Genomic DNA, 12,889 nt, shown 5'->3' with positions numbered 1-12,889 from the left:
AACTGATAATGAGAATTTCCAGCTCGAAACCGCAGATACTTCCTGCAACTTAGCCTTATAGGCACATGAAGGTAAGCTTCCTTGAGATCTAAAGTTACCATCCAGTGATCTTTGCCCAGCAGAGGTAAAAGCTGTTGTAACGTCAACATCTTGAACTTGGGAATGTCCAGAAAAGTGTTGAGGAGAGATAAATCCAAAATTGGTCTCCACGTGTTCCCCTTCTTTGGTACTAGGAACAGGCGAGAATAAAATCCTAGGCCCCTTTCTGATACAGGGACTGGCTGAATGGCCCCTATCTGGAGTAACTGAGAAACTTGCTTGTGAGCCTCCTTTCTTTGCGGAGGAGGAACGTCTGGCATGCCTTTGAAAGGGGGCATTGTATGGAAATAAAATCTGTAACCGTGGTGAATGATATCCAGCACCCATTTGTCTTGAGTAATTAAATCCCAATTTTCTTTGAAAAGAGACAGTCTTCCTCCCAAAGGAGCTGCCAGACGGGAATCTACTGGCAGCAGAAAAAACAGGTCATTGGGTCTGTTTACGAAAGGACTGACCCCTGCCCTCACCAGAAGTCTGAGCAGGTGAACTCCCTGTTCTAGGCCGAAAAGAACCTTGAGCCCTGCCCCTACCACGTCTAGACCTACCCCTAGACTGGGAATCATAAGCAGGATATGTCCACCCCTTAGCAGGCCAATTTCTACTAAACTTCGGTGGCTGCACCTGCAAAAAATCTTTAACAGTTTGCATAGACTTAGCTTTGTCCTCCATTTTCTTTAAAACTGCTTCCACAGGCGATCCAAACAATACATCAGACTGTAAAGGAGCATCCAAAATCCTTGTCTTAACATGCTCAGCTAAATTCTGATCCTTCAACCAGGCATGCCTGCGAAGAACAGAACTAGTAGCAGCCACCCTCGAGGAGGCCTGTACAGCATCAAAACCACATTGCAAAGAATGCTTACCCACTTGTTCAGACACATGAACCAAATCCAGCAACTCTTTACACTCAATACCTTCCGCCAAAGCATCCACCTTAGATTTCAATTGTGAAAGGAGATAATTCTGATATTTTAGCATGTGAAACTGACAATTCAATGCTCTCATGGCTAGGGTGGAAGAAGTATACACTTTCTTTCCCCACCTATCCAAAGCCCTTGCCTCTTTATCAGTGGGAACAGGATTTTTAACTACAGAAGCTTTAACACCTTTAGGCCCTTGAGAAATAGTTTCTGGGTCCGCCCTAGGACTCTTAAACAAATACTTATGAGCTTCAGGCACCCTATAATACCTATCAGGCTTAATAGGAGCAGGAGGCAAAGAGTCAGGGTTCAGGGAAGCCTCTGCAAAAACATCTTCCACCACATTCAACACAGGAGGAATAGCTAAGGGCCTATGCTGGGGTAAAAACAAGAATTCCCTAAGCCTTTTCCTGAATCAGACTAATCCTGGCCTTCCCATTTAAAGTGCTCCCTCATGGAATGCAGAGTCTCTGAAAATGAGAAATCCTCAGGAGGAGAAGCTGTAGGAGTGGAATCATCCACATCAGAATCAGAATAAGTAGGATACTCCTGCAAGTCTTCCGCAGAAGACTATGAAGCCTCTGAACACTGTTCAAAACTATCAAACTCCGGGTCCACCCTAGGCCTCTTATCAGGCGGGGGCATAGAACCTCTAATCATAGTAATCAAATCTTCTGCCATTTTAAGCATATGTTTCTTAGGTACAGAACCCGAAATGCTAGGAGAAGCCCCCACTGAAGCTGAACTAGGCCTACCTCTCAAAGAAGTTTTGGCAACAGAAGGAGAGGCTCTAACTACCTTGGGAAGAGAGGGAAGAACAGTCACCTGAGAAGCCCCCTCAGCCTGGCCTACCTCCTGAGAAGGCACATCCTGTAACAGTAAAGTGTCTGCCTGGGACTCCATGGAAACTCCTGGCAAAACCTCTGGCTCCACTGAGCCTTCTAAAGAACCGATGTCCGGGACTGCCGGTTCATCAACCCTAGGCTTCGCTGTTTTGTCCTTGCGCTTCTTGGACGAAGCGGGCGTCGGAGCATCCGACGGCATTTTATAATTGCAACGCTTCCCAAACACTAACCTGGCACAGTCTAACCTCCTCTTAATAGTGCGTTTGTTAAACCTAGCACAAGAGCGGCAACCAACAACGTCGTGCTCAGGCCCTAAACAAGGTATACACAAGGTATGGTAATCCCTATGAGGTATCTGTTTCCCACAAGAAATACAGTTATTCACTTTTTCTGACATCCGGTAAAATACTGAGGCAAGAAAAACCAAAATGTTCCCCAACGGGTACTTAGCCAACTCTGTTTCGGTCTGAAACTCCGGTTTCGGAAATATTTCAGAACGCCAACCTGCACTCGCAAAACTGCTTCTGCATCGGACCATGCGGCAAAAAAGACTGAGGATATGACGTCGGTCATGCGCATTAGTACCCTGACGTACTGACGTCAGTCTAATGCGCCCTGACCGACGTCAGCCTTATACTCTGGTATTCGGGCCGACTGGATGCGGACTATACCCCAATAGTAAGGACTGCAGCAATGGGGAACGAAGAACATCAGTATTATCAGATTCAGTTGGAGATGGGCAGGTGTGGTGGTCCATGTGCCCCTGTATGAACAGCAGGAACAGAATTACCAGATTAACTATGAGATGGGCAGGTGTGGGGGTCCATGTGCCCCTGTATGAACAGCAAGAACAGTATTATCAGATTAAGTTGGAGAGGGCAGGTGTGGGGGTCCATGTGCCCCTGTATGAACAGCAGGAACAGTACTATCAGATTAAGTTGGAGATAGATAGGTGTGGAGGTCCGTGTGCCCCTGTATGAACAGCAGGAACAGTATTATCAGATTAAGTTGGAGATGAACAGGTGCGGAGGTCCGTGCACCCCTGAATGAATAGCAGGAACAGTATTATCAGATTAAGTTGGAGATAGATAGGTGTGGAGGTCCGTGTGCCCCTGTATGAACAGCAGGAACAGTATTATCAGATTAAGTTGGAGATGGGCAGGTGTGGAGGTCCGTGTGCCCCTGTATGAACAGCAAGAACAGTATTATCAGATTAAGTTGGAGATGGGCAGGTGTGGAGGTCCGTGTGCCCCTGTATGAACAGCAGGAACAGTATTATCAGATTAAGTTGGAGATGGGCAGGTGTGGAGGTACATGTGCCCCTGTATGAACAGCAGGAACAGTATTATCAGATTAAGTTGGAGATGGGCAGGTGTGGAGGTCCGTGTGCCCCTGTATGAACAGCAAGAACAGTATTATCAGATTAAGTTGGAGATGGGCAGGTGTGGAGGTCCGTGTGCCCCTGTATGAACAGCAGGAACAGTATTATCAGATTAAGTTGGAGATGGGCAGGTGTGGAGGTACATGTGCCCCTGTATGAACAGAAGGAACAGTATTATCAGGTTAAGTTGGAGATGGGCAGGTGTATGGAACAACAGGTAGCAAAGTTTAAACTGCAGCCACTGCAGACTAGTAATTAGAGTCCTAAACCTACTTCAAGTGATAGGAGAATCTACTCTCCCCCACACAGGGTTCCTTCTTCTTCTCCCTTTGAATACGTCGCAAACTCTAAAAGTTACAAAATCAATTTCATGCTTCTGTGACATTTATTTGCAAATGTCAAGTAAGAAACCAGACACCATGAACAATCTATTAGCTGCCAGACCACAGCTGTTATCCATTTTATAGTTTACATGTTGATGCCCAAATCATGTGTGCAAGGTTATATTAACAAATATCAGTACTTCCAAGCTGAGTGATGCTATGATAAGATAAAATAACATCTTGCAGCATTTTTCTGCAACACGGCCTGCATTAGCCTTTCACAATGTTAATTTCACAAGGGCATACTTAGTGTTTAGTAATCTTAACCACAGGTCACAAAACCAGAACATGAAATAAACAGTGGTGGGTTTTTGCTCACTCCTACTATTGCAAAGTGCAGTTTAAATTCAAGGCTCCTTTACTCTCCAGTGAGCTGTCAAAAATAAGATGACTTCCATCTCTGTCTCACTTGTAAAATGCATTAGCTTTTGCCAGCTTTTTGACTGCCTTCTCTCTTGTTCACCAGTTTAGAACACTGGTTCTGGTTCACTGTGGTGCTAAAAACAAAAAGCAGTTCTATAAACAAATAATAGCTTCATCACGCAATGTATACATAAACATTTATATGGTACTTCTACAACATTGTTAACAAGTTGACAAAAAATAACTCACCATGTGCTCCATACATATACTAATTTCTCCATCACTGTAAAATGCACCATAGAAGCCCACAATGTATGGGGAATTGCACTCGTGTAGAACTTGCAGCTCTCTGATAATCTGATTTCTGATGGCTGGTTTGATTTCTAAATGGATAAGCTGTAACAAAATGGAAACTGTTATATACAGCAGTGCCAGCAATAATTAAACAGTGAAGGCACAAAGAAAGTTGAGACCATTGCTATAAAAGCCTTTAATGACACATAAGCTCAAAAAACATGACCCCGCTCCATACAAATATGCACATTTATAACTGCATTGCTGATTTTCCAGATTATTTACTTATTTTATTTATTTTACATTTGCTGACCGGGCTATTCTAACTGGATACATGTCCATTTTCAGTAGAGGCCCAAGGAGAAAAGCTCCAAGACACATACAAAATACAATATACAAGGAAATAACAGTAAAGATACATACAAAATACAACACAGAAAGTAGCAGTAGTTAGAACAAATAAATTGTAGTTAGAACAAAAAAATTATTTTTTTTTTCAAAAAATAGCAAATAGTTAAACATTGTTAGAGAAAATACTAACTACCATACTCCAACTGTGCGTAGCAAGAACAGTAAACAACAAGGATAATATTTATGAGGATGTTAAATACATATATTTATGAAATTCATTAGCAGTTTCATGGTAAAAAGAATCTATACGGGTAAGACTGTGATGATGTATGGTAGTTATTGGTGAGAAGTAAGAAAGTTAGTCAGGATTAGTGCAGGAACATAACCAGTGTGTACTATAGCAATAACCCATGCCTGGGTGTGGGTAATGCTGGATTTACCCACGGTTGGTGTGGTTTGGTCACGAGGGCGAAGCCCGAGTGGCCAAACAAAGCCAACCGTGGGTAAATCCAGCATTACCCACACTCAGGCATGGGTTATTGCTATTATGCAATGACATCATTTAAGAAAAAAAATAACACTTGCTCGCTAAAGCAATTATATAAGTCAGCACTAAAAATTTAAAGCACTACACCCTCACTCCCCACTGGCCCTTGTTTTCAATTATTAAGGAATTCCCAATATTACTCTAGCATGTCCAAAGGTCAGTTGCCAATCTCCTCTCCGGTCCAGCTGGTGAATCTGGGAATCTTGAGGCAATGTTACAACTGCCTCATGTACACAGACAACCCTCTCCTCCTCCCAACAAATTCCAACACATGTGAGAGATGCAACCATATAGCCAGACTGGAGGCTAAGTTCTCTCAACTCAGTACTGGCATAACCAGTCAGGAGGAGAAGGAAACCACACTCACTACAATTCCAATCTCACATAGACCTACCACGACAGCAAACCAAACACATAATCACACAAAAACATACTCGGAGGCTCTAAATAAAGATCTGCCTATGCAGCAGAGACCTCCAAAGCAGACACCCAAGCAACCGCTACCCCAAAACAAAACACGTGCAACACATATCTCACAAAGCCAGTGTGCCGAACAGTCACAGCCCTTAAGACTAAACAACAAACCTGATACACTTGTAATAGTTGACTATCGTCAGGCACACTGACGTCCCGCTCACCAGGCTGAACAAGGAGAGGGTCACGGTGAGCAGCCTGTCGGGCGCTAGGATCCGCCACATAACACAAGCACTCAGGTCACTCCAAGGCAAGTACAAATATGACTCAGTCATTGTCCATGCTGGTGTGAATGACCTGAGACGTACCTCCCTGGACTACATGAAAAGAGACATAAAGGAGCTCTCTGAGCATGTAGCCCAGGCCGGTATGACCCTGACCTTGAGTAGCATCTTACCCTCACCAAGAATGATGCCACAATATGAAGACAAAATGATCAATTTCAACAATTGGCTTAAGTACTGGTGTCATTCAAAGGGGATCCAATGCCTGTCAGCTTGGGATGATATGCTCGACAAGCCACGATGCTTCGCTAGGGACGGCTTGCACCTGTCACCCTGGGCTTTCGATATTGGCAAAGGCTCTTGCTACCCCCATAGTGCCTTTTTTAGGCAAGGCTCAAAAGACAAACCCACCTCCATAGGTATCACAAGGGATAAGAAACTAAGAGTAACGCTACTCAACGCCAGAAGTCTAAACCTCAAGATGCACGCACTCGAAACTCTCCTTAGCATGGAGAACATCGATATCTGTGCAGTAACAGAAACCTGGTTCAGGGCTCCCGAGAGCACCCCAGCACTACCAGGTTCTACCTCATACCATGCTTTTCGGCCCCAAAACTTGGACCGAACCACAAAAGGAGGGGGGAGTATCGATATTCATCAAAGATACCCACACCTCCAGGTTGGTGGCAAAGCACGAAGCATCAGAGACTATCCATGTGCAACTAACAGTGGGTAAACCTGTCTTCCAGTTTATAGCCTGCTACAGACCACCCTCCCAAACCCAGGAACCCCACTCGGCCTTTCTGAGAACACTGGAAAATATGAAGGTCTCTCCAAACACCATTATATTGGGTGACTTCAACTACCCAAACATAGACTGGGAGCATTACTCTAGCTCCAACACCCTAGCCCAAAGGTTCCTAGAATTTATAAACTCAAATGCTATGGAACAACTTGTTACCACTCCCACAAGAGGGAAAAACATACTGGACCTGATCATTACCAACATGGGGACTCTATGCTCCAGACCAGAAGTGTATCCCTCACTGGTAAGATCAGACCATAAACTAATCTCACTGGATATTCACATCCCAACCCCACCCCCTGCCCAGAAAACCACAGTGAAAAACTTCTCTACAGCAAATTTCACACTCCTCAAAATCGAGGTGGAATCCTTCAAAGCCCCCGGGCCTGTGGGAAATACGGCCCAGACCGCAGAATCCTTTATAAACGCATTCTATGAACACCTTCAGGAATGCATGGATCATGCGATCCCAAATAAAACCAAGACCCAATCCTCCAAAGGCAGACGTCCTGTCTGGTGGACCCCAGCCATAAACAAACTATACAATAGAAGGATGAAGCTACTAAATGATAGAGCAAAATCCCAAAAAGGGAAGGCATCACTGATCAGTATTAGCAAAAAACTACGGGCACTCATAAAATTGTCCAAGGCCAGCTTCGAGAGAAAAGTTGCACAGGACACTAAGGATAACCACAAGGCTTTCTTTAGTTATGTTAGGAACCTGGGTGGTAATTCCCAGATATGCTCAGAATTCGTCCAAAATGACAAAAAATACACTGAACCCACAGACATTGCCAACATCCTAGCTGACAGGTTCAGCGCAAACTTCCCACCAAAAGGGCAAATATCTATCCCAGCAGAGTGCTGCCCCCCTGACATCTCAGATGCTCAGGTAAGAGCCGCCCTCTCCAAAGCAAAAAACACAGCATCAATGGGACCAGACGGTGTCCCGGGCTGCGTCCTACATGAACTCCAAGAAAAGCTAAACCCAAACATAAAACTACTATCTCAGCCTTACTACAGGAGATGTGCCCAAAGAGTGGCGTACAGCAACAGTGGTCCCTCTCCATAAAGGTGGTGCCTCAACGGATCCTGGAAACTATCGCCCCATAAGCCTGACTAGCTTGGTCTGCAAAGCTATGGAAAGGATCATCATGGACCTCATAAATAAAGATATTGGGGACCTACAGACACTGGATCCTACCCAGTTCGGCTTTGTTAAGGGCAGATCCTGCCTCTTAAACCTGGTTGATTTCTTTGAAACAGTCACCAAGGCCATTGACGAGGGGAAGGTGGTCCACACAGCCTACCTGGACCTCGCAAAAGCCTTCGATACAATACCCCACTCGGGCATTATAGATAAGCTCACCAGCTTAAATATAAACCCCTATGTCACTAGATGGATTGCAAACTGGCACAAGGACAGAACCCACATGGTTAGAAATGCTGGAGCCATGTTAGACTCCAAACCAGTTACAAGTGGTGTCCCACAAGGCTCAGTCCTGGGACCTCTCTTGTTCGGTATATATTTCTCTGAGGTAAAGGCCAACACGGAAGGACTGTGGCTGACCAAGTTCGCAGATGACTGCAAACTGGGCGCCATAATCGACTCTCCAGCCGACACAAGCATCCTCCAAATGGGCCTCATAGAAACAGACAACTGGTGCCAGAGCCATGGCCTCAAGCTAAACGCCAAAAAGTGTATAGTCATCCCCTTTGGCAAAAACAAAAGTGCCCACAAATTACCACATAGGTGGTAATCCATTAAGTACAGAAGAAGTAATTTGGGACCTGGGGACCCAAGTTGATAGCAATCTCTCATTTGACAACACGTGGTCAAAGTGGTTAGAAAAACATTTTATATAGCCCACCTAATCATGAAGGGATTCACATCTAGATCAGGGGAGGTCATCGTGCCTCTTTACTCATCACTCATCAGGCTCATAATTGAGTACAATGCCCCTTTTGGGATGTACCTTACCAGACACCTGCAGCAACTGGAAAGACCCCAAAAGTACCTCACCAAGAGGATCAAAGGGCTCAAACAGATGCCATATGCTGCCCGGTTAAAGAAACTCCAGCTCTACTCAGAGGCGATCTGTGCCTGACGTATAAAGCCATGTCCAACCCGGAATTAATGGACATGCTGCACCTCAGAAAATCCAAATCCCATCGAGCTACGCGCTCGAGAGACTTGAACCACAGCACTGAAATATATAGGACATGCTGGAGGGACAGATTCATAACCCAGAGGCTCCCTTCACTCTGGAATAAAATCCCAGTCCAGGTTAGGCAGAGTCCCTCATTGACTCTCTTCAAGAGGAATCTTGATGAGTGGATGGGAGATCGTAGGTTTACCCCGGGTATCACTTCTGTGTCACTGTTAGACAGAGGCACAGTATGCTAACCTCGAAAAAGGGCATAGCAAAATAAATTTCAAATGGGTGGCGAAAGCCAAACACATTCTGGCTAGGCTTATAAATGCCCTAGGGCAGATAGCCTAGTATGAACCTATGAACCTATAAATAATGGCATTGTATAATGCCTCCTTGCCGCCCTTCCGCAGCTGTGTGGGTATTCTGCGGCAGTTCTGATGTACTGCGCATGCATATATTTACGCAGTACATCAGAGCTGTGGGCAAAAGCAACAGAGAAAGCAAGATCTCCGTTGCTTTTACAGTGTCTCGCTATGTTAAACGAGTTTAACATAGCGAGACAACTTAAAAAGCAACGGAGAATCTCCGTTGCTTTTTTTAAAGTTGTCTCGCTAGGTTAAACCCATTTAACATAGCGAGACAGTTTTGAAAAAAGCAACGGAGAAAGCAAGATCTCCATTGCTTTTTAAAGTGTCTCGCTATGTTAAACTCATTTAACATGGCGAGACAGGTTGTAACAAGCAACGGAGATCTTGCGTTCTCCGTTGCTGTAAAAAGAGTTATACTAATGGAAAAAGTCCGGGCAACCGGACCTTTTTCCATTACTATAACTCTGATTTACAACGTGTACGCTGATCAATCAGTGTGCACGTTTTGGAATATTAATGGGAGGGTCATTGTATAATGAGGTATAGTTTGAGTTTCTTTTTAAAAAGTGTAAGAGAAGACAGAGTTGTGAGTTCAGTGGGTAGTAAATTCCATAGCTTTCCAACAGTATTACAGAACAGGGAGTCACCTGCTGAGTTGTTGGATCTGCAAGTGTTAAACAGTAGTTTGTTTGATGAGCGTACATTTGTTGGATTATTGTAGGGGAGGATTGAGAGTATTGGAGGGTTGATACAGGGTCTTGTGGGCTATAGCAAGCTGTAGAAATTGGAGATGGTGCAGAAATTCTAGCCAATCAAGTTGTTTTAAATTAAGGCAGTGATGAGTTCTGAAAGAAGAGTCAGTAGCAAATCTGACTATATTATTATAGGATACCGCCAGTTTGTTGAGGTTGTTTTTGGAAAGATTCGTATAAATGGGTGAAGCATAGAGTAGAGTAGAGATTAGGTGAGTTCTGGCTATAGCAGTCCTGGCTACTGGTGTAAGAAAGGGTTTGATTCTATAGAGGGATCCCAGTTTCTTGTTGACGGTTTTTATTGCACTGTTAATATGACTATCAAAGTTGAGGTTATTGTCTACTGTTATTCCTAGGAGTTTGGTAGTAGGGTCGGGAGAAATAAGAGTACCATTGTTAGATGTGAGTTTGAAATGTATGGGGGTGGACTTACAGGTTGGTGAGAAGAGTAGCAGTTTAGTTTTTTTGGGGTTTAGGAGGAGGCAACGGTTTGTGAACCATTATTCAACAGTATTAAATGCTTTCTGGGTAAAGGTCTGTAGTTTGGTTTGAGAAGTGGCTGAGCAGATAATAGCAGAGTCATCTGCATATTGAATGCAGGTAGTGTGTGGAATTACTGACTGAAGGTCATTAATAAAAATGGAAAATAGGAGAGGACCTAATATGGAGCCCTGAGGGACACCAAGGGAGATGGGAAGGAGATTAGAAAGATTGTTGTGCCAGAGTACAGCCTTCTGTCTATTTTCTAGGTAAGATTTGAACCAATTTATGGCTAAGGGATCAAGTGATAGAGATTTCATTATATGTAAAAGGAGTTGGTGATTAACCATGTCAAAATCGTTGGATAAATCAATGACTACTGCAGAGGAAAGAAAAGTTTTGTTACGGTTACTGTTAATACAATCTGTGAATGATAGCAGGGCAGTGGTGGTACTGTGATAAGGTCTGAAGCCATGCTGACAGTTGGCAAGTAAGTTGTTTTGGAGAAGGTGGTTAAGAAGCTGCTTATGGATACACTTTTCCATAATTTTTGCCAGAGGAGATAGCAGAGCTATAGGACGAAAGTTAGAAAAGTCATAAGAATTTCCACCTTTGTGTAGTGGAATAATGTAAGAAAGTTTCCAAATGGATGGGATATTTCCTTCACTTACGGTTCTATTGATCAGAATGGACTTATGCATTTTTATGACAGTATGCTACATTAACGCAAAGTCTACAGGTGCTTAACCACATTTTCCCCCAAGCCATAATTAATTTTCTTTTAATATCTCAGTAGTGTTCTTAGGAGAGTCTTAATTACAGACCTTCATCTTTCTGTGTACTTAAACAAAAAAAGCCAAAATCCATCCATCTACTCATGATCACCAAAGCCAGTTTTGAAGTCCAAGTAGGAAAAAATATGAAGAGAGACGACTATGTTAACCAGCCTCCAAATGTTATAAGAGTGAGGAATGTACAGCTGTGTAAGTAAACTTACCATAACAGTAGATGTTTAAACAGATCACTGTTGCAGTAGCCTAAGCTATATGGGACATGCACGGAGAAGGATCGAATGACCAACCAGCTTCCAAAGCTTTAGGATGCCTTCCAAGCACCCTAACCACTGTGGAGCTCAAGAAGAGCAGCATAACGTTGGTGGGCAGGGTGCAAAGCTCGGAGAACAAGGTGTGTAGAACCCTGCAAAAATGTTATGCTTCAAAAATAAAAACTTACACCCTGACATAAACCAAAAGGGAAAAGGATTGCAACAGTAATCTAACTCAACATCTACTGCTGTATAATTAAGTTTATTTCCACAAATGTACTACATTCATCATTACATTACTGCTGCAGTAGCCTAAGCTGCAAGGACAAACACAAGAGTTTATAAATACAGGGAGGAGGATCAGAGTCTTTATAAAACAGTCCCAGCAATACTTGTTCTGGTCCAACAGAAAGAAAGTACAGTTTTGTACCTACCAAAAATGTAGATGTCCGATAGGTATGCATCTGCAGTCCTTACATATGGGTTGTCCTGATTCCAAAGTCTGGGTCCGGCGTCGGCTGATGTCACCCTTTCCCCGATGTCAGAGCGCCTGGGGTATAAAAGTGTCAGCCGACGCCATCTTCCTCAGTTTTTCTTGCCCCAGATGCCAGGTGCCCTCTAAGGAAGGCTAAATTTGGAGAGATGCAAAAATTTCCAAACATGTACAGTAATATGAAACAAATACACCATAATAGATAACCCCAGCTAGCTATAAGAGGGATAAGTACCAAAGAAATATCACAGAGGGGAAGGAGTGAGGGTAAACCTGACTGCAGATGCATACCTATCAGACATCTACATTTATGGTAGGTACAAAACTGTACTATGTCCTTCAAGGATGCATCTGCAGTCCTTACAAATGGGTAGAATACCATAGCCAAACTGGGGGAGGAGGAGAAATAAGATTATGGTGTAGTTAAGATCCCTTGCAAAACAGCAATGGCAAAACCTGCTCGGGATCTGGAGTATAAAGGTAAATTATAATGCTTGACAAATGTATGCACGGAGCTCCAAGTAGCAGCCTCTAAAATGTCTTTGGTAGCCACTCCTCGTAAAAAAGCTGTGGTAGTGGCTGTAGCCCTTGTAGAGTGAGGGTTGATGTTTTCTGGAGTTTTCTTCCCATGGTAGGAGTAACAAAATCTAATGCAATTTCCTATCCACTTAGAGATTGTCTGTTTTGAAATTGCTTTTCCTTCCATTCCTGTTGCATATGCTACCAGTAGCTGGTCAGTTTTTCTGTTGCTCTTGGTCCTGTCCAGGTAGTAACGTAATTGTCTATGTACATCCAAGGTATGCAACAGTCTTTCTCCCCTGTTCTGTGGGTTGGGGAAGAATGTAGGTAGGTGGATAGCTTGATTTAAAGATACCCTGGAGACCACCTTTGGCATAAAAGTAGGATTAG

The 12,889-nt window shown here is 43.6% G+C and overlaps 1 protein-coding gene across 2 annotated transcripts in view; it reads right to left on the bottom strand.

The window, feature by feature from the left end:
• MAP2K2 (mitogen-activated protein kinase kinase 2) overlaps positions 1-12,889 on the bottom strand; it is a 1,901,538-nt gene that overhangs the window by 1,493,138 nt on the left and 395,511 nt on the right. For both annotated transcript variants that reach the window (XM_044055499.1, XM_044055501.1), the window contains exon 3: positions 4,241-4,387. In XM_044055499.1, the coding sequence (XP_043911434.1) occupies positions 4,241-4,387 (147 nt within the window). The remainder of the gene's footprint in view (positions 1-4,240; positions 4,388-12,889) is intronic.

The sequence above is a fragment of the Protopterus annectens genome, chromosome 13.part0, assembly GCF_019279795.1.
Source record: "Protopterus annectens isolate FY-2018-M chromosome 13.part0, PAN1.0, whole genome shotgun sequence".
Lineage (NCBI taxonomy): Eukaryota > Metazoa > Chordata > Ceratodontiformes > Protopteridae > Protopterus > Protopterus annectens.
The sequence above is the reverse complement of the archived record's forward strand: the minus strand, read 5'-3'. Positions and strand labels throughout refer to the sequence as shown.